The sequence below is a fragment of the Anopheles ziemanni genome, chromosome 2, assembly GCF_943734765.1.
Source record: "Anopheles ziemanni chromosome 2, idAnoZiCoDA_A2_x.2, whole genome shotgun sequence".
Lineage (NCBI taxonomy): Eukaryota > Metazoa > Arthropoda > Insecta > Diptera > Culicidae > Anopheles > Anopheles ziemanni.
This window is the reverse complement of record NC_080705.1, coordinates 67,202,577-67,229,402: the sequence shown is the minus strand read 5'-3', so window position 1 is coordinate 67,229,402 and position 26,826 is coordinate 67,202,577. Positions and strand designations below refer to the sequence as shown.

Genomic DNA, 26,826 nt, shown 5'->3' with positions numbered 1-26,826 from the left:
GACCGCAACAGCCAGTCCAATACGTCGTCGACGGATCGGGACCGATTGGATGCGGTGCAGTTTCTGCACATCGCTGCAAATCTTCTCCCCCAAGCAAGCTGGCGAACGAACGAACGGCCAACCTCCCCCCGGCGGGAGGTCGCTCTTAAGCATCGAACACAAATCATCCCTCGTGAAACATGCGCCAATTCACACTTCCACAAAAGCGCGCGCGGAAAAAGGTGCGCCGCGGCCGAGCGAAAAAGACCACCGGCGTTTGGGAAAAGTGGAAAACCGGCAAACTTCTAAGCAGAAACTGGGACCGCGGGATCGTGCGCCCGACGTGTACGACGTGTGAGACCGGGGCGGCGTTTCTGTGTTCGTGGGTGCCGCATTAAATTGTGATACTTTATGGGGCGACCGAAGAGGGAGGGTTTTTTTTGCGAATTTTCCTCCACACAACAACACGACACTCGCCTCCCCAACGCACATAATGCTTTCTCCAGGAAGGGACGTCTTAGAATGTGTTGCCCCTTTTCACCCCAAAACGTCATAAGCGATCTGGTCGGATGTCATTGATGCACTTTTAGTGATGGTAGAAAGTGCATCCACAAAGCCGGACGAGGTGTGAGGCGTCATAAAAACACAAGATATACATCCCGGCTATTGAGTAAAATCGCTTTGAACTGATTCTCACAATTCGGGCGACTCAAACGAAGCGGCAGAAGTGGAATGCAATGAGCATTGCGTTAAATTTGGAAATATAAGACTTTGCCTGTTTGTTTTGTTCCGGTAAATTATTCAAGAGTTAATTGGAAATGGATGTTTGGGAGGTGTAATAAATATTACTAGTTATTAGTCGTGCAGCTACAGCAAACCACACGTGACAAGGATTAAATATACGCGTTCTCAGAAGTTGATTTAACAATAGTTAACTGGAAGGAAAAATCGCTGGATGGAAACTAAAATTGTATTAAAGATACAGATGGGAGTGTTTCACTAATTTAAAAGGACGTTATGACAATATGCATAAAGTAAAATTACTTAACCTGCTAGTTTAGTTAGAAAGAAGCTTCCGAACATAAAGAATCTTCTCGATTTGCACAAAAGTCTATCTGGTTAACAACGAAACGTTATATTAACACGAAGATTAAAATATTTCCACATGGACGTAGTAACGAAATCTGATCGAAAAATTAACGTTACCGATTTCACAGCACACGAAACCGCATTTGCTAATTGAATTAGTGTTCTTAGTCTACATTCCATTTGCAATGAACTATAACTGTACACCTCGCCGCTGGACGATGCCGATAAGGAATGCAATGATAGTCGGTACACAACACTCGATACCGTTTTCTTTCTCCGTAGAACTTTGCACATGTTAATTTGGCGAAGAATGTACCTTTCGAACGGTAAAACATTCTCGAAAAGCTCGTAGCATTATGCTAACAGCACTAAATGGATTCGAATAGTGTGCCGAACACTGCGGAAGACAGGAATGTTTGTTTTTTTATGCTTCTTTCCATTACGAAAAGTTACAATGGAAACTGTTGAGGTAGTATGAATGAAAATAAATAAAAACAAACGAAGCAAAATGATATTGAAATCGTTTAGGAGCAGTAAAAGACCCAAAGATTGATAAATTCAAGTGTTATTTTTCATCAAATGCTGCTCTCCATCAATTTGCATGCATCTGCTTTCCAAAAAACTGCATTCTTTATCTTTTTCTGCAGTGCGTCCAAAGTGCAGTGCCTCGAAACTCTTCCTCCCGGCAAACGTAGCGTTCCGCGGTAGCCAGTCGGCAAACAAATTGACCAATCAATCTTGAACCAATGCACGATGCAACCGTTTCGAAGCATCAGCATTATTTTATTTTATTCTCAACTTTTTTCACCGCTCAACCCCTCCAGCCTGTTCTCAGGTTCGAAGTCGCCTTCTGCCACCCCGATGGATATGTTTAAAATATATTATTTCCCAGCTCCCGAATGCACAATCGCACCGGAATCGCATCATTATGCTCACGCATGTGATAGGAAAATGTTTTCGTCCCAAACCTCAACCCGGGCCGCTTCCGCTTGGGTTCGGTTGTGCGAACTTTGGCCAGTTTCTGCTTCGCACTATGGAGTGGTGGAACTCTTTTCGGCTTCGGGGAGGACAACACTGCGGTCGGATGGAAGGCAGACGATGGCCATCGGACCCCGCGGGCTCAATAAAAGGGATTACGTGAGGATGCTGCCTGACGCCAGACTTCAAATACAGAAGCTTTCGTGATAACGGTCGAGCTTATTTAATATAATTTGAATCTGTTTCTGACACTCCATCATCTTCGTCCTTCAAACGGGAGATGCTCCGCGTGTTTTGTTACTCTTATGAAAGGAGGAAGAAAGGGTAAGTAAACGATATTTAGAAGCAAGGAAACAGCACCTTGAGAAGCTGACGGATGAAATAATTTAGGTAAATTATCATAACTCCCGTCTCGATCGGATGGTTTGAATCGTGCTCCAGTCCGTCTTGAAAACCAATCGCCAAAGAGTGCGCTCGGAAAGACCGATACGACGTCGTGTATCCACTTGGTCACTGGGAAGGGGGCTTAAAGCGTGATTGCAACGGCTCATGACCATCCAATTAATTTCCATACAAAAGCCCTTCGTATGTGAAGATAAAAGGATCATGTGTTCTTTTTTCGGTTACTTTCCGCCGACCGAAATAGAAGCAACCTTGAACTCCACCGATGAAACTGAACCCTGTCCGTTTGGAACGACTTCGAGTGCGGCGAAATAATTGACAGATTCGTGCAGGATGTTTTCCCTGGCGTTTCCGTTTTTTCCTCGCGCTAGAAAAAGCGGGCAAATAAAATGAAACCCATCGCTAGCCAACCTATCCACCAATCCGTGCAGAAAGTAAATCGATCCATTTCGTTGGCCGTAATGAAGCTCGCGGGCGTTTGCATTAGCGGGAGTTATTTTTATCTCCATCCAATGAACCTCGCTACGATGAGATGAAGAGCAGCCGATCATGCAAGGATTGCAAAAGGTAGCTGAGTCGACGGTGGTGGCAGTCTAGGCGATCGCAAGATGGAACCCATCAGAGGCCGCGCAAATTGTGATCAATTGTAGGAAGAAGGTGCGGGTCGGCCGGCTCGGTGTGGAGGTCCGTAAAGACGACGCGACCTGTCACTTGGCGGTGCAATCGTGCGAAAAGGGGAATTGCGAAGCCAAATTAATGGGTTCCAACATCTAATTGAAACTAAACCCGGGCATACAAGGACTAGACGTTTATGAACTTTAAGAATGGGAAAAGTGCTTTAGACAAATTTCCTATGCTTTCTTGATCGAAACATGATCATATGCAAGGTGATGGAGTATAAGAAGATCACATTACTCTTCCTCTAATCATGTTCATATATTGTAACATATGTGAAAAAAATATACGGTCCTGTTGTTATAAAGCTGAGATATTTATTAAAGATATTTTAGGCATTTAGAATAATTCTTTCATCATTCCTAGCATGGCAACGAATTTGTTGCACCAACATATCAATCGACTAGACTGTAATACATTGCAACACGCTAGCCCAGACGGCCTTTGACACGGCCAATTTTATTCCTGAGCATGCGCATCCTAGACGACGCTAGGAAGACATTCCGACCCGTAATGCATTCCGTATCAACTATGTTGTGCATAAAACGAGCATCCAACGAAGCGCCAACCTGGCTAATGAAGAACGGGTGAAGGATAAGTGCGAGATGAAGGGTTTCCCTGAGTGTGTGTGTGTGTGCGCCTCACACTAACGAAATTGAAATGTGACTAAAAGACAAATGCATCGGCATATATTACACATCCGCAAAATAATGAACTGTGCGGTGCGATGCATCGTGAGTGTTGATGCATGCATGCATCTTGTAATGTGCAGCCTCTCTCGGGCATCATTCAGATCCTGGTCTGGCCCCGGCGGGAAGAGGGGTGGCAGCAACCACCTTTCTCAACCACCCGGTCACGACAAGACCGCTCTTGGGGCCACCCCATCTCCCGGGAAACTCGGGAAACCCACCAAACACCGCATACGAGAGCGTGCAGTGCACACAATTAGACTTCCATTTTTCGGCTTCAGTTTCTGTCGGTCGCTGTCGTGCGGTGCGGTGGAAAAATCGTCGACCATCGGGTATTTTATTTTTATTTCAACCGGTGCATCGCCATGCGGTGCTAATCAAATCTCAGCTCGAACGCAACCACCATTTTTCCATACGTCGATGATCGATGGTCTAATTTTCGTCTGCTGCGTGCTGATCACTCAATCCTACTGCAGTCGGTGGCATGAGGGCAGACACAACATCGTCGGCTTTTGGCATGACGTGCAAGGTTGGGTTTTTTTTTACTAAGTAAGTTTATTTCGTGCGATTAATCTTCTAGAATAGTGAGTTATTTCGTAAAGTTGTTTGCAATTGCATCCAGTTTTACTGCTCCTACAATTACCTATCCACCAAAAGAGGATTCCTACAATTACCTATCCACCTCCTTTGAAAGAGGATTGTATAGGACCATAAAGTGTGCCAAAGAAGAGCTTTCTTCACATCCTACTTTAGGTACATTCCATCTAGAAAAAATTCATTCAATTTTGTGCTATTTCCAATCAATCTAATTATGTTTTTCGGAATAAAAAAATCGTTACAGAAAATGAGATGAAAAGAAACTGGTGCATCATTTTCGCTTGCAATCGTGTGAAACCTCGAGTGGCCAAGGAGTGTGCTAACTTCTCTCATTACAGTTCCCCCCCTTCCCTTCACCCGCCATGCCCATGTCTGTCATCGAACGCGAATGTGAATCTTCGTCACCCGCAATAAGCCGTATTCGGTGTCGATCCGTTCGACTTTCAAGTTAATTTAATTAGACGGACGTGACATTATGTCAAATAATATATTGGCGCGCCGGAGCACAGCGGCCACTTCGCACCAGATCGCCGCGGCCAGATTGCGGTGACGAAATGCAAACAAAATCCGACCCCACATTCCATCATCCATCCCTCCGGGTGATCGGATCCGGAGCCGGCGTGTGGTGTATGGTGTTTTTCTTGTTTGTGCCGATTGCTTTATCCCGTCCCGATGTCGCGGCTTCTGGGCGACTGAGTCAGTGGAGCGTCTTTTGCCGGATGTCAGCAGGCGTTCATCATCATCGGGCGTCTTCGTCGGTGTTTTTTTCTTTTCTTTTTCTTTTCGTCGATGGTGGCGGCGTGTCAGACGGTATGCAAACTTGATCGCCACCGGTGGACATGCTCGACAAATTTCCCAAACGCCTCATATGGAAGGCACGAGGCGGGAGAATTCAAATATGGAGCTGTTGGTTGGCCCCCGCGAAGGTCAACATGGCGAGCGATCGATGAAGGGGTGTGGGGAAATATAAAAACAGAAATATTCGTCCAACAACAACGGGTGAGACATGAAGAATCAATCGGGAAAGTTTATTTTCAGCGTCGTAATTTGCATTCGAAAACAAATGGAATTTGTGTGATGTCCGTTAGTGTTAATTAATTTTCGGGTGTTTATTTATTGTAGCCTTATTTTTCCTCAACTGCTGAAACATGTTTGTTATACCTTTTTCAAAAACACACTTAATGAACTCTCGTTTAAGTAATCTCTTGCTTATAAAGGAGATCAACGGGAGGAATTATTAATTAATCATTGTCACTCGTTAATCTTTAAAATAAAAACACATCCAAAACGTGCGTGACATCTTCTTTTTTTCTTCCTTCTAAATTCTCTGCAAGCTGATGCTTATGCTCTAAATTTGTGTTGACGTCCACCCATCTCCGAAACAGACATCGACGAGCGTGGCTGATCATCATCGCATCTCAGATCAGATGCTCCTGCCTATCCTACGCCCGCGACGTGAATGTGCCTTACCACAATCAAATGAAAACGGTTATTTATGGAGTTCGGCGGAAGGTGGAAAAGCGGTACACTTTTCTTTAACCTCCGTGCGCTGGGTTGCGGGGATACGACCTCGCTGTCACCTTCGTTTTGGATCGAGGAAGCGGGACGATGCCGATGCCGAGGGGGGCGATGGCGGAGTCACAAATCGATTAGGAAAAGCATGAAAAGTAATAATATTGAACATAGCCCTCGCGAGCCGGCGATGAACGTTGATGTACGAGCCGTAAATGTAGTTTGAACCGAAGCCGATACCGAGGAGACCAATCGGACCAACGCTGGTCGGATTTCGAGGGTGCAAGGGGGGGAACGGAGACCGTTTTCAAGGGAGAAAAAGCGCAAGAAACTTACAGACACACTCTCAGAAAAGTAGCGCAGAACAACACCAGCTGAATTCTTCCCCGCCAGAGCCCGAGGATTTTCTGATGAGAAAATTTATATCAAATTACGGTACACAATTTTGTTGCTGCAGGGGGTCATCCCGTGGTTCCCGTTCTTCGGTGCGGTATCGTTTATTTCTTCCTTTCGCTGCCCTAGATGGTACGTGACACATCTGAGAAGACGACGCAAACGAATTAACTCAACAGAAATCAAGTGTATTCTGGCTGGCGACCAACAAGGCTGTACAGAGCATTGGCCGGGTTTTATGACCATGACATTCATGTTATTGAAGCTTACCACAAAATGAGAACGTTTCGTAATAAAGACATGTGTTTCAGAGTAAATAAAAAGAGCTATGGTAAACCTAATAATCGAGAGAAAGAGTTGTGGAATGTATTATTTGTTTCTAACCTTTTTTATATCAAAATGATAAAGAAATTAGCTCGACCTAATAGCATATTCACTTCTTTTATTAGGTTATTATACAAAATCATAACTTTTGTTAAAGTCAATATCAAGCAAAATTGATGTTTCGCTTATTTGTTTGTTCTACTACAAGTCTTACTATACTCAGATTTACCATACCTGTCATGTGTCAAAAGGAATACTAGAGCTATGCTAAATCAAAAAATGTAATCCTCCATTTTTAAATTATAATTAATTATTGGAAAAAACGCATTTAACATTATACCTGAATCAACTTTAATTTTAATTAATCAGGATGAAATAAACAAGCAGCTTTCCATTCACTCACGTCTTACGGTTTTTAAAAAAGTGAAATAGCAATAACTTTTCCTACTAATTTATCACATAAAACGGTCTTTCAAACCGATCGATTATGGATATCGATTTCCCAAGCCCATGCTGGATGCAATAAATGGTGATTTTCTCCTCCATCACTCATTTCCCATCAAGAGATCTTCCGCCACCTTTTAACATTTTCCCATTACCACCTGCTTAATGAATATTCATCCCCACGCCACACGGTTTTCATCATGAACGACGACAAACACCAAAGTACGACGCTGAAATGGAAGTAAAAGCCCCCGGATAGTCCCGGAAAGTGGTGGTGCATCGGATCGGTGCATCTGCAATCCGCCCGATGGACTTCGTCACATTCGACACCCCACTCGGGTGGAGACCACTAAACACCTCTTCACCCGGTGCTGCAATCGACGCACGGTTCGCGCTGAGGGTATTAATTAATAGAAACGTGCTATTGACTCTCGATCGCCAATTAATCAGCCTCTTGTGGACGTAATTTATCTTGCGCACTACGCAAACGAACACCATCTTCACATTAACAACCGAGCTAGCGCGCTTTTGACGTACGCTCGGTTGGGTTTCGAACTCAACCCCGACATGCGCAACCAATTCAAATGCCTCATAAACGGTTCTTTTGAGTGGCTGTTTCTTCAAGTGGTTAGCGTTCATGGAAGTTAATTGCTTTAGTCATTTTAGACTAGTTTCAAAGAAAATTTCATAAATCGAATGTGCACAGTTATCCTCGATGTAAATAAAAATAGTTTAAAAGAAATATTGAACTTTGAAAACTTAAATTTTCTTTGTACGACCCTAAGAAACATCACCCTCAGAAATCGGTAAATTAACAACAACTGACATACATGCCGCTTCCGTTTGTGGTTGTGGTTGGCAAGCGTACTCCCCCATTGCATCCCCCGACCAAACGATCAAACGTTCGGGACTTTGTGTGTGTTTATCGTTGCCTTTAATAGTTAATTAAAATTGTAAACATCATGAATGATTGTAACCATAAATATTGATGCTGTGAGTGCATCGCCAACCGCTCTGGCAGCCGGACTGCGCGCCAACGGTTGTGCTCGCGGAAGCGCAATCCGCATCGGAGGCAATAAATAAAGTGCAAAATAGACGCGCGAGCCGATGGTGCGGACGTTTTGCTCGGCTCGCTATAAAATTGCACACTTTTGATTGCAAAATTATGACCGTCGAGATGGTTGGCAGGGAAATTACGGAACGCTTTTCCATCCGTGGAGTGTGTTTGTGTGTTCGTGGGGCAAGCGACGCCATCATGCAGATGCTTCTTGCACCGGTTGTGTGCCTGCCCGAGTGAAATGCTACGATGGCACGATGGCTGACTTACCTGGCGTACTTGTTTGAACTGCTCCTCGAAGCTCCAGCCGTTGTTTTGCTGCGACGAGTTCGACGTTTCGCTGGAGGTTGACGAATTGGAACCGGGATTGCCTGCGGGAAGTAAAAGTTGGAAAGCGCAACACATGCGGTTAATATGGGTTTTATAGCGGCATTGGCTCGAATGGAAAGAAATATATTGGGGGTTTTGCTTAGGAAAATTAAATTAAGTAAATGTCGATTAAATTTAGTACTAGTCTTAAAGTCAATTAATGCACTATATATTAATTAAAATTTTACCCATATTGATAACATTTTTGAAAAGTTCTTTAAGATTTCGCTTTTTAAAAACGAAATAAGAGAAAAGCAAATAGTACGTAACAGGCTATTTTATATTCTCCGGCACAAAATGTTGAACAGGGTATAAAAGTTTAGTTTTTTTCTGGATCTACAATAACAATATTATGTAAAGAACTAACAGCATAAATGAAGATGCTCATAGCAAAGATAACAATGGAATACGTTGTATAAAAGTAAAAAACAGACGAATAAAAAACAATAGAAACATTGAAAAAAATGTTTTTGCGAAATGAAAAACAATTCCAGGACTTTTAAGGAACTGTGTGTAAATAAAATATGAAGTAATGAGGGAAAAGATTGATAAAAATAATAACGTTTACACTTACCATCCTTGCTGATCGGAGCGTTTGGCAGTGTGAACGAAAAGTTCCCACCATTTTGTGATCCAGATTGTGTCTGCGAGTTACCACCTCCACCCCCGGTCGGTTCCCTGTTGGTCATGGACCCACCAGAACTGCCTCCACCACTGCCCGTTCGCGTGTCCTCCCTTCCGGAGCTAAACAGCCCTAGGCCTGCTCCGGAACCGTTCATGTTGGCCGCTAGCGCCTGCCCGAACGGCGATGAGGCCGCGTGGAGGGCGGCAAAGTCGGCCGCCATCTGTTCCCCCATCAGGGCGCCCACCTTCATGTCGCGCACCTGCATCTTCAGCTTCTCCAGCACGTCCCCCGCGTGGTGGCCCGCGGCAAGCCCGGACGCCAGCCCCGACAGACCCGGCACGTTCATGTTGAGCGCCGTCAGGTTGCCGAGCACGCCGAGCGGGTGGTTGGCGCCGAACTGAGCCGCCGCTGCCGCTGCCGCCGCCGCCGCCGTTGCTTGGCTGTCAAATACACACATTGGGGGTTGGGAAATTAATACGATCTTAATTGGACACACACGGGACACCCTCACCTTAGCTCGGAGTGGTGGTCTGGACTTCTGCCAAACTCCATGCCGGATGTCATCTTCGCGTCGGACGGCGGACGATTCACATTAACGCCCTCGTCGCTCGACTCCCCGTCCCGGCCCGGGTCCGTTTCGTGGTCGGAGTGTTCGTCGGCGATGTTGGACTGTGGCGAGAGAGGAAAAGAACCTTGTCACTTGGGTCGATCGAAATTGTTTAAGCTTGGAATATTATATAAAATGATTTAAAAAGTGAACAAGCAATATGGGTAAACTCAATCTTATTTGAAACAACTAACATTACAACTTTTTGGTAAAAGAGATCCATAAATAACCTATAAAATGTTGTGCACGAGCGAAACCAAGCGAGATATAAGACATGAAATAATTAATCATCAAGTGGCTGCAACATGCCCGAATCTTAAGATGAAAAATCGTAGAATAAGATGGGGATGAAATACAGTAAAACGATCATCCCGGTAGGTGACTTCGATACGCCGCGTTGCATTCACCGTCCATCGGCCAAACGCTGCCATGACACGGCAACTGTCGCGAGAAGATTAACCGACACGTCCATATATTTAACACTCGTTTGATACATTGTCGTCGAGACGACGCGGATAGGACTCTACCTCTAGACCCGTCCAAGTGCTTCTCTGCTTGGTGGAACGTGTCTCAAATCTCGTGCGATAGTCAGGCCGGTCAAAGCTAGGGACCAGCCCCCTGTGGTTTCGATCGAACTCTCGTAGAATTCAACGATCATCCTAGGAGCGGCTTTACGGAAATAAAATACAGTAGCGTTGGGAACATTTTTATTGCCACTTTTATAAGCCAGTGGATTTTGGTTGATATTAAACTGTCAAATTAATGAAATTGATGTAATTTTTACTCCCACCATCGCATGTGTTTTTTTTTATCCTCCGCTCGATTCGAACTTCATCCGTATCCACTCCATCGACTAGGCGAGGGATTAAAGAGTAGGCAATTGAGTAGCGAGTGGGGAAAGAAAAATCCGTACAGAAGCGCAGGCGGAGAAATTCGTTTCGTCTTAACGATTAACACTTAACGTACGACCCGGCAAAGGTCCGACCCGCCGTTTCGGGGAAAGGCGCCAACAGAAGGAGCACCGAGGGGAGGAATTTGTCACCACAGACCACTCGGGGGGAGGGAAAATATCAACAACATGTTTGGGGTCACGAAAATGGGAGGGGTTGTGATGTTGTGAATAAATATAAAAATCTCATTCCACTCACGGGGTTATGTCAGCAATGGTAGGGGTTAGAACGGATGTTATAGCACATTAATTTGCACGAAAATGTGTTGTTGTACCGGAATGCCGATGGGTTTCCCTGGCCTTGCGAGAATCATGGGAATTTAATTGATTAATTTATTGACCGAGGTGAAATGTTGCGATGACAGAGCGATCGTGCAATGGTCGTGTTTTATCAGCCGGCTGTGAAGAGAACCACAAACATGTTCATCAAACACACCGAGTGGGTTTTTTATTACCATTTCATTAGGCAATATCAAAAATAGGATAAGAACATTTGGTTCTTTACAACGATCTGTCACCGCTGGTAATGATTTATGTTTCACACCACCACGATTATTTTAAAGAAAAGGAAATAAAAACCAATCGAAAAAATAAGTAAAAAGCAGGTCATTTTAACAAGCAACAGTACATCCAAAAAAACTTTCATTCGGGAATAAGCTCATAAAAATATTTGTAGGAAATGTGTTGGGATTCCCCTCCCTTCAGGCAAACAGTCGATCGATGATCGATAGGGCAAACATAATCTATTTCACACACTTTTTCAAAGGAACCTCTACTTCGGCAAACAGCGTATCCGAAGCATCCGGCGAAGCTAGTGGCGCATAAATTAAACACACATCCGCGGAGTGCCGGACCGGACACGGGTGCGGCCCCGGATAGCCTCGAATCCGAGACAAGTTTCATTTCATCGCATACCGGTTACTTTCCTCCTTCGCTTTGTTTTTATGTGTGTGTGTGTTTTTTTTGCCTTGTTTTGTTCCTGACACGCCTTATCGACCCTGACTCATCTCACCCGTTCGTTTTTTTTGCCGACGGAAACGGCGGGACAAAATGGAGACACATTGTATTTATTGATCCAACACAGAGCGACATTTTTACATTCCGATCCGAGTCCGGCCGGCGCTACGAAGCGTTTCAATCGGCCTGACGCGCCAGTCTGTTTGACGGAATTCGAAAGTCCTCTTCCGGAGGGGGCAACCAGTGCGCGTGCTGGCGGAAGTGAAGTAATAAAAGTTTAACCCGCGGCCTTCTGTTGTGCCGCGAGCGATACATCGATATTGAGTCGGCAGCACAAGATCAGGATCAATCCCCGATGGCGTTTCGTGGGGAATAATCATGGAGTGTAAAGTTTGTCCCGCACGTCAACCATCTTGAGAAGCTCCCTTCGGTTAGGTCACGATGGAAAATTTTACCGCAAAGGCACATCGATCCGGCGCCGTTAAAGTGACGTTTTTTTCCATAAAATTTAAATACGAAAAGGCATATCGATCCCATTCGTACGTATGGAACAAAGGGATCGCAGTGTTCGTCGGGGTGACTTCCTCGTCGTTCAGTACAAGAGTGCCTCAAGCTGTTCCATTCAGTCCGAGTTTATTTTCATTGTACGGTTTTATTTTAGAAAAAAAAAAATCAGAGACGTTGTAATGAAATTCTTTTCTTAAGCAAATAAAGCTCCTCGGACGACCGTTGGGTTGGGGAAGCATAATTTGCTTTGATTTTGTGGTTGTCTTCTTACGTCTACGCTCAGTTTTTAACACTTCTGCATCATCCGGGATTTTTATCTTCATTTTTTTTTCCCTCCCATACACATCGCGTTTCATCACTTTTTTGTACTTCATTTAAACCCTTTTTTCTGAACGTCTTCGTCGAATCAACCCACGCCCCGCGTTTGCATCTCCCGTGACCGGCACCGGACGTCAAAGGAAAGGAAACAGGAAATTTGAAAATCAACACTGGCCGCGCACTGGGTCCGTGATGGAATACGACAATCTTGCCAACTGGAGAAAAACGATCCCAAACGATGCCAAGAAAACACGGTGTGAGGGGAGAGTTTGTCGCACGATCGGTTTTTTCCTCTCTTTGAATTGATTCTTTTTTTTCCTGTCTGAAAATAAAGACCAATTGTGGACCTGACAAACTATAGCGATCCCAGTCGAGATCATTAAATTAACACACCACACAATATGAAACCCCGCGCCAGGGAGACGATCCGTTGTTTGGTAGCCATACCCTTTAAGAAGTAACTCCCAGAAGGAGAGAGAAACGAATAAAAAAAACCCACAACTCCACCTAAAACGGTGTCCGATCAAGAATTCGCTCAAACCGGGGATGTGGAATTGGTTTAGGAGGGAAAAGGAGGCCAGGGTGTTTTTCGATGGACACATCACGAAAAGGATTGACCAGCTTTACATCAACAGTACAGCACCGAAATGTAATGTAAATATTGGCCGATGAGGATCGGGTCGGGCAACAAGTGTTCGGCGTACGTTCGACGTCGTCGGGTGGAATCGAGTGTAAAAGATTCAACAAAAATATGATCCCGGCCGATCCCCCTAGCGAGGAGTGGCCGGTATGGTTTTTTGGCTCTCTATTGGCCGAGCTACTTATGAGGTTGCTTGTTTAAATTGTTCGAAATTCCATCTTTCCAGATTGGTAAAGTAAAGTGTTGCAAGATAAGTAGAGTTTTTGTTTATGGTTCAAACTAATTTAGGGCATAAATTGGTTTATTGCATTGCTTTGCGGAATGGCATACCATTGGCAATAGGGATACAGGTTATCAATTTTAAGCAAGGGTTAAATTATCATTGAATGTTTTAGTTCAGAAGTTTAATTCTCTTTATTAATCTATTTATTTGTTGATGTTGATACGTACATAGAGTCAAATTCGATTCAAAAACTAAATATTTTGATGTAGTTTTATCTAGTTATATTTTGTCTATGTATTTATCCAGTTTCAATCGTCTTACAAATAGTTAAATTAAACTTTTTAAATTACTGAAGAGTTAGCTCTATTAACATATTCCGAACGCCGATTTGGTACATCACTGATCACCACGTTCAACCATCTTTCAAACCAAGCGAACAGCAAGCCGGACATCTTCACCCATGCGGAGGTCATCCTCACTACTCTCCTTTCTTACAATAATTAAACACATTCGTCCCATTCCATCCTGTTGACACATTCAATTTGACTATTGACATATCAAGCGAGAGAAGTGGATAATTAATAAAAATGCGCGCCAGCAAGACAACATCCTTCATCGTCGGCGATGGTGGTCTATGGTGTTATGTTTTACCTGTCCGTGTTTCGTGCCTCGTTTTCCCTCCCATTCCGTGGGCTTCGGATGGCCAAGAAGCAAGCGACGCCTCCAGCGGGGTGTGGAACACCGATGGAAGGACAGATCCGACTCGTCTGAAGGTGATCAGTTTGGCTCCCGCTTGCTTTATTAGTGTTCGGCGCGCGAAAGTGCATTTAATGTGGACTCACTGGTCCGCGACCACTGGGAGCCCTCCAGTCGGTGAGGGATGGCTTGCCTGGTGGTCCCCTTGAATCTCTTTCTCTATTCCTTCCCCCATTCATGTTCGGTTTATTACGTGCGATATAAAGCTTTATAGTTCAACCGTACCGTCCAGGGGTACGTGTCTTACAATCTCCGGACGGCTAGAAGTCAAACAGAACGAAAAATGTAAAAAACCGGCCCCGGGAGAATCGAACATCCGACGAAATGGTGGATTGAAATATCTCTTTCCAAACAAGTCGAAGATCGAAAGCGAAGGGACCCCGGGACCTTTTAATATCAACGTGTGACTTCGGGGCAACGCTTTTCCGGCTGCAACCGGACGATCGCGGATGAGGCGTGCTCACGGGCCGATAAATACATTCGTAAAGGGTAAGATCAATATTTGCTCGCTTATTCACGCACCGGGCGCGTTTCTTTTTAGCCGGCCATCGGTCTCCGACCGGTCCTGGCCAGCCGGCCATCCTTGATCGACGACGCCGAGATGCACGCTGATGAAGACGATGATCGGGATAATGTGGAAGAATTTTATCCCGATCGTTCCGTAGGTCGCGGCAGAAGTGACCGATGGGGCGATGGGCTCGTCTAGCATTAATGCAAACATCAAAACACATACACGCAACCCCCTTCGTGAGACACAATGCCAGTCGGTTCGATGCGATGCTGGCGAGTGATTTGCTAAAAGAATTCTCGACATCTCGTCGTCGTCGTCGAGTGAGCGGCAAAGGTTGCTCATGTTCGTGCATGCAGCACTTGCTAATGAACGATAATTACGAGTTGTCTATAGAGGAGCACTTTTTTTTAGTTCTCCCTTTACCACTTTATTTGCATAGCCTTACCCCTCGCAGTCCCATAGCGTTCTCGGAGGGCAAACTGCTCGGAGCTTGTTAGAAAAATTAATCCAGCACGAAGAATGGGGAACTGCGGTGGTAACGTTATAGCATATTTTATTCCCAAGTGTGATGCAGCAAAGTGCATTCGGTACCAGCGAAACAGTTGCAGCAATACATAATACAAAGTGTTACAAACTTATTCGGACCGTTTTATGAGCTACACTGCTTTGTAGTCAAGGCGTGGGAGAATGAAGAGTTGAAGCAATGTATCTGAAGTCATTCAATGGGAAGGTCTTCGGAAACTTCGTTTGAAAACAAAATCCTTCAACTATGACAATCTTTATAGCCACAAATCAACGCCTCTATGCTAAACTTTTAGATTTAAAAAAACCATTAAACATTCTCTTCCTTGAACTGCGGTTACTGAAACTTATTTGTGTTTCTAAACCAGCCAAAACCAGTATCAATTTTATTTATTTCTTGTGACTTGACCTACCCAAATCAGGGTCCTTAAATAAACAAGCCTTTATAATTTAATAAACAGATATCACTTACGCCCAATCTCGTTAGGGGTTTGTCGCGACCAAACAAGGGAACACGAGTGGACTCCGGTCGATCCGAGGACCACGATGCGGGCTCATGTTTGCCAATTGACCCATCTCATCCCTCAATCGCCCCTTCGATTCGATCGGATATGGGTGACATTACCGATTCCAATTTCCCAATTAACCGCAAACCAAAGGAGTCACCAGCAGTGGACGTTTTCGTTTGGTGATCGTATCGTTGGGTTATAATCCGATCGCACGAAAAGATCCGGGTCAACGCAAAGGGAGACCTTGAGCGAAATGGGACAACTAGTTTGGGAAACGAGTCAACGAGGAGGTTGAAGCTGTTAAATCACTGTCGATTCATAGGTCAATCAAAAGTTCAACCCTCAACCCATACAATTTCGTTTTCGGGAATCGATTGGAGGCGCAAGCGACTTGTCTTTCTAGAACTCCCAGCGGGATTTGGTAGGGCGTGAAATGTGGAACCCGATACAAGAACTATTTTTCCACGCCCGTCCTTACCGTTAATAAAGTGTCTCCTTTTCTGATCCACCTACGCCTGTATGTGAGCTGCCACTTTCCGTTCGTAAGCCCTCGTGCGGGCAGTATTTCTCGAATTCCGGGCAACTTAATTAAAGGGCACAGCAACCCCGGGAGCGGGAGGACGGGTACGGGCAACATTATGACATTATGATTTATGTATCGATCTACTTTATAACCGACCGACCCGAGGACACCCAGTATGTTCCGGTGGGTAAAATAAGTAAACAAAACAAAAGCCGCACCGAGACTCGGGTGTGTGAAATTGAATCCTTCAAATCCTTCCGACGAGCCCGGCCGATGATGGAACGGGGCAACATTATGATATCATTCCCGTGCATTCCCGGTGCGACGGTGTTCCGCTTTTCTAGCTACAGCATTTATTGCGAAGCGGCATCGAACATCGTTTTCTTGGCGATGGCTTTGCGTGGCTTCCCTCCGGCGAAGGAAGCCCTCCGTAGGCGACGTCTTCGGGGCATGACACACACCTGCCGACGACGTACTTGCAAGACGTTCGCTTCGGGCACCACGCGTTGATAGCGATATAAATTGTGGTGAATATAAACGGCAGTAGAAATTCGATATTACAGACGGATTTTAATTTAAATGGAACACACGCTCGCCGGTGTGCATCGGCGGTGGAGAAATGGTCCGAGGTAAGCACATTACTGGTCGAAAACGTGCCCTTCGTTGGTTCGATTTACGTCCCGATTCTTTAGCTTTGAAATACCAAGAAAAATGTTGAGACGACAGGACGTTTTACAGAAGGAATATTGAATGGTATGTGGAAAAAATATACGTGGACAGTGACTGTTTACAACTTTTGCTAATCAGTTTGTGTTGATGTGTTGATAAACATGTTTTACACGGTTTTACTCATCTTTTATTCATTTATTTTACATGGTTTTATTCATCGATTACACATTTTAATATCTGACTGAAATAACAATAAGGAGCAATTTGAACAACTAGTTATTGAATAGTATAAGGGTCTGTCGAAGTTTAGACACGATAACATAAATTCATTATTTTGCAACATAATCTTATCGTTGGTAATTTTATGAATTCAACATTTGAAAGCATATAAAAAGCGTTGTAAGTTGTTGCTTAGGAAGTACTTATTTGGTATGTTCCAGAAAGGAATTAATTAAAAAGCTATTCGAACAATATCCAAGGGCCATCTCACCAACAGATCGATCCGTCATTTGCAGTCATTTATTAGAGGCTTCTTTTGAAACGTGTCCGTACATCTACAATCTCAAGTAAGCCAGTTTATCGAGCTATTGTAGCGCGGGTGTACATAATAATTCGCTACATGCTTGCACCGGCCCTACATAGTTACAGGTTGTTACGTAAATAAACCGTTCTGAGTGGCCTCGATGCGTAGTACAGCACCACAAACACACACACACCCACTCTACACACAAAATCAATAATCCCCACAAATGCGCCCCAAACGGTGGAAAGCAAGTGTGGAAACACGCAGAAAAAGAATCGATTTAAATTAACGTAAATTGCGCGAAAAATTGACCGTCCGCCCAAAACGCTCTTCCTTCTTTCTCCGGCGATTTTGGCTTTTTGCTGAGCGGCCAGCAACTGTTGGGTTGCGTTTGCGATGGCGAGCATTAGGCACGGTTCGTCGGAGTGCGTTTCCGGAGTTCGTCAACGGGCCAATTAAATGCGGCTCAGGGCGAGTTGATAAGGGTTTAAAATTGTTTCGTGGAAAAAGGAATAAGTTTTACGTGGTTCGGTATTGAACAAACATTTACCAAAGGTGTTGATTTGAAGATAATTTTTATCTGACTTTTTTCTTTTGCGCATCATAATCCAAAAAGTTGTATGTAGAATAAATTCAATATTCTCAACAAAACAAAAACACATTTGTAAATTATTTCAGAGTTATCAGCAAAAAGCAAAGTTTTACTTTTTTAGCTTATCTTGTGTTACATCGTTCGCTTGAAAACCCTTACCCTACGGAAACCGCTGTGCATGTGTGTGATTAAACGAATGCAATTAAAATCCCCCACCGAATGCATCAATGTGCAATGGCGACCTCGCACCTTCAGAATGCAAAAAAAAAACCTTTCCGGCACATACATACATACACGCACATATAGTCGATAAGATACACGAGATTGTAGCTGGCAAAGAAGGATGGTGAATTCATCTGTCTTTTTTCTTTCCTTTTACATAATTTAAAAAATACCAACGCATTATCATACATCGCTCGGTTCCGTAGAGGGTCTGATAAAATTACCTCTGCTCGGTCGTGTGGACCCCAACGTGTCGATTGTATTTGTGTGTGTGTGGATGTGTGTATGTGGAAGGGGGATGCATTCATAACCATCTACTGCAACCGTACGTCTTATCCCTGGCCCACAACGATTGCAACAACGATGACGATGATGACGGTTGGGACGTCCGAGTCGTCCACTCAACCGTTGCTGGGGTGTAAAATTGCAATAAAGCTTAAGTGGTATGTACGGCTTACATATCTCCACCTCGCTGACGACACTCTATCGTCTCTTTATCTACCTCCCCGTTTTTAGTTTTTTTTTTCATCTCTCTGTTCGCCACTCGTTGATAAACGCCACGCCTATTTGTAATTTAATTTTTATTACCAACCCTTCGCTTTGGTGGTTATCGCGGCGGTCAGGAAGGACTCGGCTCTGTGTGAGTGCGTGGAAAATGGATGAGAGAGGAGGGAAAAAGGGAGGCCGTGTTCATGAAGAATGCATTTCCAACGACCGATTTACGATTCACGTACACGACACTGCATGCACCGTCTAATTTTGCCTCGGATGCGAACGATCGCCCTTTGCTTTTGAGGTTAACTCTAGTGCCCTTAAAGCTTCCAAAGGAGGGATAAATGCGCAATTCAATGCCATTGAGAAACCAATAGTTTAAACTGATATCGAATAAAAGTCAACAACGCTTGCCAACGTTTGTTCAAATCATTCAAATCTTTAATGCCTCCATCTTGCCACCCGAAGCGATAGCACTTAGTTTTTTGATTTCCCTTCCCATTTCCGGTCGTTGCGGGAAGCATCTTGTGACCATTTTGTGCTGCCTTCAGCCTGTGCTGACTTCGCTCACCCCGATCGTACTTACTTTTGCCCCCGAAGGAAGCGAACCTCATCGGAAAGGTGCCGGTTTGCGATCGTAAACACGGCATTACGAGGAAGAGAACAATTACAGGCCGTTGGCTTTTTGCAGTATTAATTTTCATTTGGCAATTTTTCCCTCCCGGCCGCACTCGCGAACTCCTGTTGCGTGCTCGAGAATACCGGGAGGCCGTTAAAAAATTCTACAATTATGAATTAATATTTGCCATCGTTAAAAAATTACTAAAGCAGAGTACACGCTTCCATTCGCTGCGTGTCAATTTTATGATGCACAAAGATTTGCTGCGGCAGGAAAATCGAATGAACCCGACTAAAGCCACCATAGTTTATAATTATGGACAATTTGATTTGTTTTTTAAAGTTTGATAATTAGAAACAATCAACATCAACTTCTGGATTTTTTCTTAAATTAGACAAGTGACATGAGTCAAAGCACAAATATTACAAGAATAAGCTAAATGTATGCCAATTTAAGTGCATCCATTCCTGCCAGCTTTTTCCCGAAAACCTTGTTTTCCCACCAATGTAGCTACACACCACCACTGAACAGGCTATAATTCCTCCATCAACCAGCAAAGCATCCCCAAAATCTATTAGCAATCGATCACCCACTCGTGGTTACCTTTTGGGTCGATCTCCCACCATTGCTTGCGTCTTCCATCGATGTTCAACCACCAGCGTTAAGTGGCCGTTAATACGGAGGGCAACAATAGGGCCCGGAGATCGACAAATTACCAAAGGTCTGGTACTTGATGCCTACCAGTACCGGTTCCAAATCAACCGACAGTTGATGCACTGCCAAAAGGGATGAATTATCTTCGTGACGCAACATGGCTCACCACATAAACCACTGAATGATCGTCTCACCTACGAACGCCCCCTTCCCTGAAACATATTCGAACCTAATGTGAAGTCGAAAAACCACAAAATTGGTCACCATCACCTTCGCCGGAGCGCCAACATGAACGGGGCTCAATAGTTAACATTTAACATCACTTAATGCCAAACCCCTCTTCGATCGGGATAAGGGGGTAAGCCATGCCGTGGGAGCTAGAGAGACAACGACAGCTTGAATCAAAGGTGAAAAACAGGGAAAACATTCGTTTGAAGTTCCAATCATACTCAAAAGCTTTATCCGCAAGGCAATTTAAGTGATTTTTATTTTAACTTTCGACTGACGATTATTTTCACTCATTTGCATAAACAGCTAAAGTTTAGTATCGTGATAAGCTTCAGCATTAAATGGCTATTTATTACCGTAAAAGTACCGTTCGGACACTCTGAACAATACAATTTATCTATTTCAATTAAAAGTAAATTTAAAAATTTCTTGCAAGATACCTCAGTAATCCTGTAACTACCTACTCCAAGCAATGTTTCTAATAAAAGAAAAAAAGGACCGGTTTAAACAACATTCACAATACACAATAATCTATGATGTTTGCTACACTTGGCAGATTTTACACAAAAAGACCAACTTATTAAAAATAATATTTTGCACAAAAGCTATACAAACCAATGAATACAAAAGCTCGATAAAACAAAAAATATTGAAGTGTTTTTAAATAAGTTGATTACCTTGGAAAATGAAAAGAAATGTTCACCAACAAAAGTGTTTTGAGCAAATGCTAAATCTTACTGATAATAACTCAATAATTTTAATCAAAAAAGTTGTTTCAAAAAAGAGGATTGGCTTAAAGATTTATTATTAAAATGGTTGATGACTTTGCGATAGTAGGAATATTTCCTAATCATATCGTAGCAAAGATTAGTATTTCCAACTACCACTCTCTCAATAACTCATGTGCATGCTCTAGTTGAAAACGTCATCAGTCGCTTTCATTACTTCTTCTAGTTCACTCTAGAATAAAATGATCCACTGCAAGCACTATGAACCGATTACAGACAATTACTCACCGCCAGTCTTGGCGTTGCGTTTACTAAACCACCCTGCCTCTATTATCATCCTGCGCTATCATTCCGCGACATTCACCTGCAACTTCCCACTGCAATGCACTCATTTTTCGAGCTGACAGACAGTCACTGCTGCAACGATCCTTTTACCGGCTTGCATCACAAGTAGTCGGTGCCTGGGAAACAACGCAGATTTGTCACACGATCAATGGAAACAACCCTTTTCCACTGCAAAATACCGAAGCCCGTGCGTCTCGCAAAGTGGCCCATTTTGTTCGATTGTCCAACGATCTCGCCCGATTGTTGCCCGCCCGGAATGCCGGGGCTGTTCGGTGAGAAAATCGGACGCGTGTGAAACAAAACTGCCCCGCTGTGACACACCAAGGAAATGCCTTCTCTTCGGTTTGAAAAAAAAATCGATTGATCTGTGGTGGACAACTTTTCCGAGCTCCAAGGAATGCAAAGATCCTGCCTACCTCTTTTTTTTCTTGGAATGAACGAGAAAAAAAGGCCCACTTTGATTGTAGTTTGTTGGTAAACAGCTCGTTTTGCATCTGTCTGCAGTGGATGCCGTTTTTTCTACTTTTCACTTTCTTCATCTTTTTCTGTTTTTAATTTTTGGCATGACTCGAGCCGTCCGTGCGTGCGTGATTACGTGCGTGCGCACCTGTGTACGCACCTGAGCGAAGTTATACACTCTTTCCAATTTCAATTCCGACACCGGGCCGGTCGCAGCGAAGCCTCAGCTCCGTTTTCGAATATGTAACCGATCGATAATTACCAGCGCTCTTTCTCAAGGGTAATTACGAAGAAAAAAAGCAGGCTTTGCGTCCACTCCGCTCGCTCGCATACAGGGGTCTTTTGCTTGGACACTTTTTTGCTTCCTCCCCACTGCATCGATGATCGGTTTCCCTGAGATACGCTGATGACGGAATATTAATTCGGTCATATCATTTTTTGCCTCGCCTTTGCCAATTGCAGCTTCTGTTTCGATCTCCGGAGGTCACCGAAACCGGTGTAGGTTTGGGTTCGATAATTATCATCCTACCTTTCCACAGCTGTCGAATTCTGGCACCAGGTTGTACAAACTAACAATTTCAAATAGACCTACCGGTTGTGGAATGTAGTTTGCTGTAAGTTTTCTTACAATTAAATGTTTTTGTTATAAAATCTCCAACAAAACAGAAACAGTTCAAATCTCTTTTTTCATACTTCAGTTTTATTCAGCGACATAAAACTAAAAAAGAAAGCTTTGGTGTAAATTAACCTGCTTCACGAGCTGAATAGAAAAAAACCAACTATCGGAAATCCATCATCAATCAATCAATCCGTGCATCGATTTGTTGAAGAGCACAGAAAAAAACTACCGTAAAAAACCTTGTCCATCACACTCATCACAAAACATGTCAAGGAAGGTTTCTCTAAAATCAAGCAACAAAAAAGGGGAAAAATAATCAACCAACCAACCAAAGTGTCACACGACGAAGCGGCGATTTTCCCGTTGTCCCCCGGTCGAAATCGCCCTGCCGATGGCCGGCCGGGCATAAAATGATGCTAATTTCTCCCCGGCGTATCAATTAGCTACAATCACTTCCGTCTGGCTGCGCGAGTGAGCGATTAAGTTTAAACGGTTTGTCTTCGCCGAGACCTCGAGCCGAGTTGCAGTGGCGGGGATGTCATACTTTGGCGGACGCGAATTTGCACGGAAAGTCGCTGATGAAAACGGCTCACTGCAGAGGCAACAGGGGTAAGAGATGGTGCTGGATCGAGGGAAGTTGGGGCGGATTGCGAAACGTTTGCTAAGCCATCACTAACGGTATACACAATGTAGTGGGAAACGGCTGCTTCCCCTTTGGAAATTATGGCGATAGTAAGAAAAAAGCATGGAGAACGTTCACGGCAAACCTGGGTAGGTTTTCACTTCGGTACGCTTGAAATAGATATTTGCTTTATGCAACAACATGTTAGCAGAGGTTCCTATTTATCAGTAAGCTATTAAAGTGATTGCACCTTTTTAAGATCATCAAACCATCAAATGATCTTGCTGATGATGAAGATAAATGTGTTGAGTGTTTTGTTTCGTTTTTTTCATTTGTAAATTTCTTTCTCTGGCTCGGGCTAGCCAAATGATTGAAAAATCATGCATAATTGGTGTTTTCTGTCGGACTATTTGAGGTCTCTTAACAAAATTTGTAAAAAAAAATTTTTAAAATCAGATCGTAAAAGTGATTATATTTTAGTTTCTTTTCGTGTATAAAATGATATAATAAATAACTTCAATGTGTACGTGAGCTCAAGTGTATAGAATGACTTATCACTAAAATAGTCCAAACAATTCTATGGTAATATTGGCCCAAACAAAATGTTACAAAATGTATGAATTTGAGGTGTTTCTACTGCATTTTAAATGTTTTCTGCTTAGATTTGGATCTCATTTGTTCATGTTCAATTAAAAATATAAGAAGAGTTAAATGTTCGGTGTCTGAACATACATATCAATAGTTAGTTAAAGTGCTTTATTTTCAATATCAAATTAGAAAGAAAGAAAGAGAAGAGAGTAAAAAAGACACTGTTACAAAAAGGTATCGTAAGTTTATAGATACGACACCGTCCTATAAAGGAAAATGAAAAGAAAAAAGGTATCGTAGCTGAAAAAGTAATTTTCCACCAGAATAATAAAAAAGTAAATAAGGATTCATCTCATTTCACAGTAAATCTTTTTTGCCTTCCTTTTACGACAATTGTCACACCATCCATTCTCAGTTCCCAGGGCCGTCGTCTGGTGGCCGGGGAAAATGGGAAAAGGTTAAACATTTCCCACCAGCACCAACACCACTACTAGCACTCCGGCAAGGCAAGCAGTCGGGTGGGAATGTTAGACAACCTGTCGAAGCCGGAACGGTGGTTGTCTTATCAGTCAAGTGCACCCATCGTACGCTAAGTACTATTATTTTCCCTTTATTTTGCTCCGTGCCTCCCCCGTGCCATCCCTTACCAACACCACGGTCGCCTGACGGTGTTGAAAAAGCTGACGAAAAGGAGGGTATCGCCGGGCGGGAAAAGCGCTTACGTCGAGCATAACTAGCTGCCACAATCGGCGCAGCGCCTCCCTGCAATGATAATTGCCAGCTCACTCCGCAAACGCCGTCTCCGAACGCGATGTTGCTTCCGTCCGAAAGACGGGCGCCATTTGCTACCGCAAACCACTGCACCATGGCCGCAAATGGTTGTAATCATTTCGTTACCGCTGTTTTATTTTTTTCCCCCTCTTTTGCTTTATTGGTTACCTGCACTTAATTTGTATTAATTGCGGGATAATTGTTTTGAATTAATTACGGCGGATATTGTGTGTACACGTGGTACGTATGTATGTTTATTTACCCACAAACATACACACATATATTCAACACGAAGGGCCATGTGTGTTGCCACGCATCCAAGGATGCGTTGGATTTTCGATTCGAAGTAAATGGTTTCCAGCGTAGTCGTCGTCGTTGCGTTTTCCCTGGGTTTCCCTGCAGACGTTACTTTACTGCTTCACTTTATTTTTAAAGTTTTTCTCAAAAGGTTGGCCACACCTGTGAGTCTGTCTGTACGCGTGTTTTCTTGTCCTTTTCCCTCCGATCTGCACTACACGTGCACATACGATATCAAACGCCAAATGAAGTTTTCCTTCTTCTATTTCCCTTTTGCGCAAAGTTAAATTATCACTCCCTCCTGCTGTATAGGTGGTTCACATACAAATCATAATTATGCATAAAAGGCTACACTATTTTCCGTGCAACCCTGTCAAGAGAGTTTTTCCACCCACACCATGCCAGCAAACGAAAAAGCCTGCCCTTTCCAGGATCAAAAGTCTACATGAAAGAAGAAAACCAATGCGTGAACAAAAACGGAACCAAACGTAAGGCAATTGCGCTGAATGCAGCAGCAACTGCTTTGCGAAAAATGCAATTTGTAAACACCTTTGCTGGCTCCTCCCTATTCTCGCGGGCGTTTTCATTATATTTATTTTAAACTAATCCATTTCTTGCTCCCTTCGTATGCGAAACCGAAGCATTCGTCCTGTTTCGCAGCGTTGCACTTTAATTTTAGTTTTATGTCTCTGCTCGGAAACGATCATAAAACAGGCAGCCTTGACCAACGAGCTCGCAATCGGACAAGGATGGATAAGAACCTCCAATTCGTTCTATTCGGGTGTATCGATTCATCGATGCACTCCCAGGATGGAAACTATTCCCAGTAATTAAAATTTAAAACATTGAAACCGAAATGGAAGTAAAAAGAAAAACGAGAGGATCTCAAGTACGATCACCCGACGTATAGAAAGGAAATGGAGCATTAAAGGAAGGGTACCCCGGACCGTCCCCATTGAGAAACCCTTGATGGAACTGATGCTACCGGAAAGAAAAATAAGCAAGATAAATTTCTTACCCACAGCAACGGCAAGCTCTTTGGAAATCCCTCCATTCCCTGCCGATGGATCAATTACTTTGTTTCCGCAGCCGAGCGAACGGAACCGTTTGGCCACGGTTTGCAGACTCCGTGAAGATGATTAAAATAAAACGTTCAACCTCCCAGCCATGCCAATATTCGCGAACTTGTCGGCGTTTCGTAGAGGCGTTCGAAAAAACTTACCCTTATTAACGCTCGCCATATATTTAGCATACAAGCACAAGAGGCTCATGCATACTAATGGCAGTTAATCCGTGTTGTTTGTAATAAAAATCGGCCGGTTCATGGCATGACCGTTCGGTTGCGATTTTATGTAAGCAAACCACTGGTTAACCGATGCCGAAGGAGCTGAATGCTGAAGCGTGAAAATTTACTTAACAAACCGTTGGTTCGTGCAAAGTGTGTTTCAATGTGTGCCACTTACTAAATGGTTAAACAAAATTTTGTCATCACCAAGTTTACTGCATTTGGGATGGAAAAATGTTCTTTCTTTGTATATTTCAATACTCGCTTCAAATCAATCAGCAACTTTACCCTAACCAAAGATATCGAACAATCGATTTCTACATATAAACGGAGAAGAGAAGCTCTCCTAACCGTCATAGAAAGACGCAGGTATCTGCTTACTAGTTTTCTTTCCATGTTCGTCCACTTACCAAAGGTGAGTCGTCGCCCAGATCGGAGTCAGTGTCCCTCTCCGCCCGGCAATTGCCGCTTCCCGCCATGGCCGCGTACACCGGCGCGGGGTCCCGATTTTTGACCCGAATCTTGAAGCCGTCTAATGGTAAAAAAGTGGCCAAAGGGATGGAACAAGCAGCTCCGATTGGGACCGTAAGACACTTTGTGGCTTAAGTTTCTCCAACTTTGTCTACTTTTGATTCTTATCGTCACCAGAGTAGGATATTCGAACAAAGATCAAGTAAGGTTTAGTTTCACATAACACAAACACTAGTACGTACAAACACGCTATAATTCACACATAAACAATGGTCCATGGAATTGTTATATTAACTTCCTCCGATTAACAAAAGTACAACGGCTTTGGACGGGATGTAATTTTTAGTTAAAGGACAAATGCACAAGATACTATCTGATCGCCACGATTTCCACACAGCCTTTTAAAACTCACAAACACATGGACCCATCACGCTGTGGGTCGCACAGAGAAAGTAATCACTGCTCGAGGGTAATTTGAAAGGACATA

The 26,826-nt window shown here is 43.6% G+C and overlaps 1 protein-coding gene across 2 annotated transcripts in view; it reads right to left on the bottom strand.

Moving 5' to 3' along the window:
• Window positions 1-26,472, bottom strand: part of LOC131283112 (protein dead ringer) — a 93,323-nt gene extending 66,851 nt beyond the window's left edge. For both annotated transcript variants that reach the window (XM_058312684.1, XM_058312685.1), the window contains exons 1-4: window positions 26,279-26,472; window positions 9,645-9,802; window positions 9,083-9,573; window positions 8,410-8,510 (exon numbers count right to left, since the gene is read on the bottom strand). In XM_058312684.1, coding sequence (XP_058168667.1) covers window positions 8,410-8,510; window positions 9,083-9,573; window positions 9,645-9,802; window positions 26,279-26,347 — 819 coding nt within the window. In that variant the 5' untranslated portion in view covers window positions 26,348-26,472. The remainder of the gene's footprint in view (window positions 1-8,409; window positions 8,511-9,082; window positions 9,574-9,644; window positions 9,803-26,278) is intronic.
• Window positions 26,473-26,826: the final 354 nt, after the last annotated feature.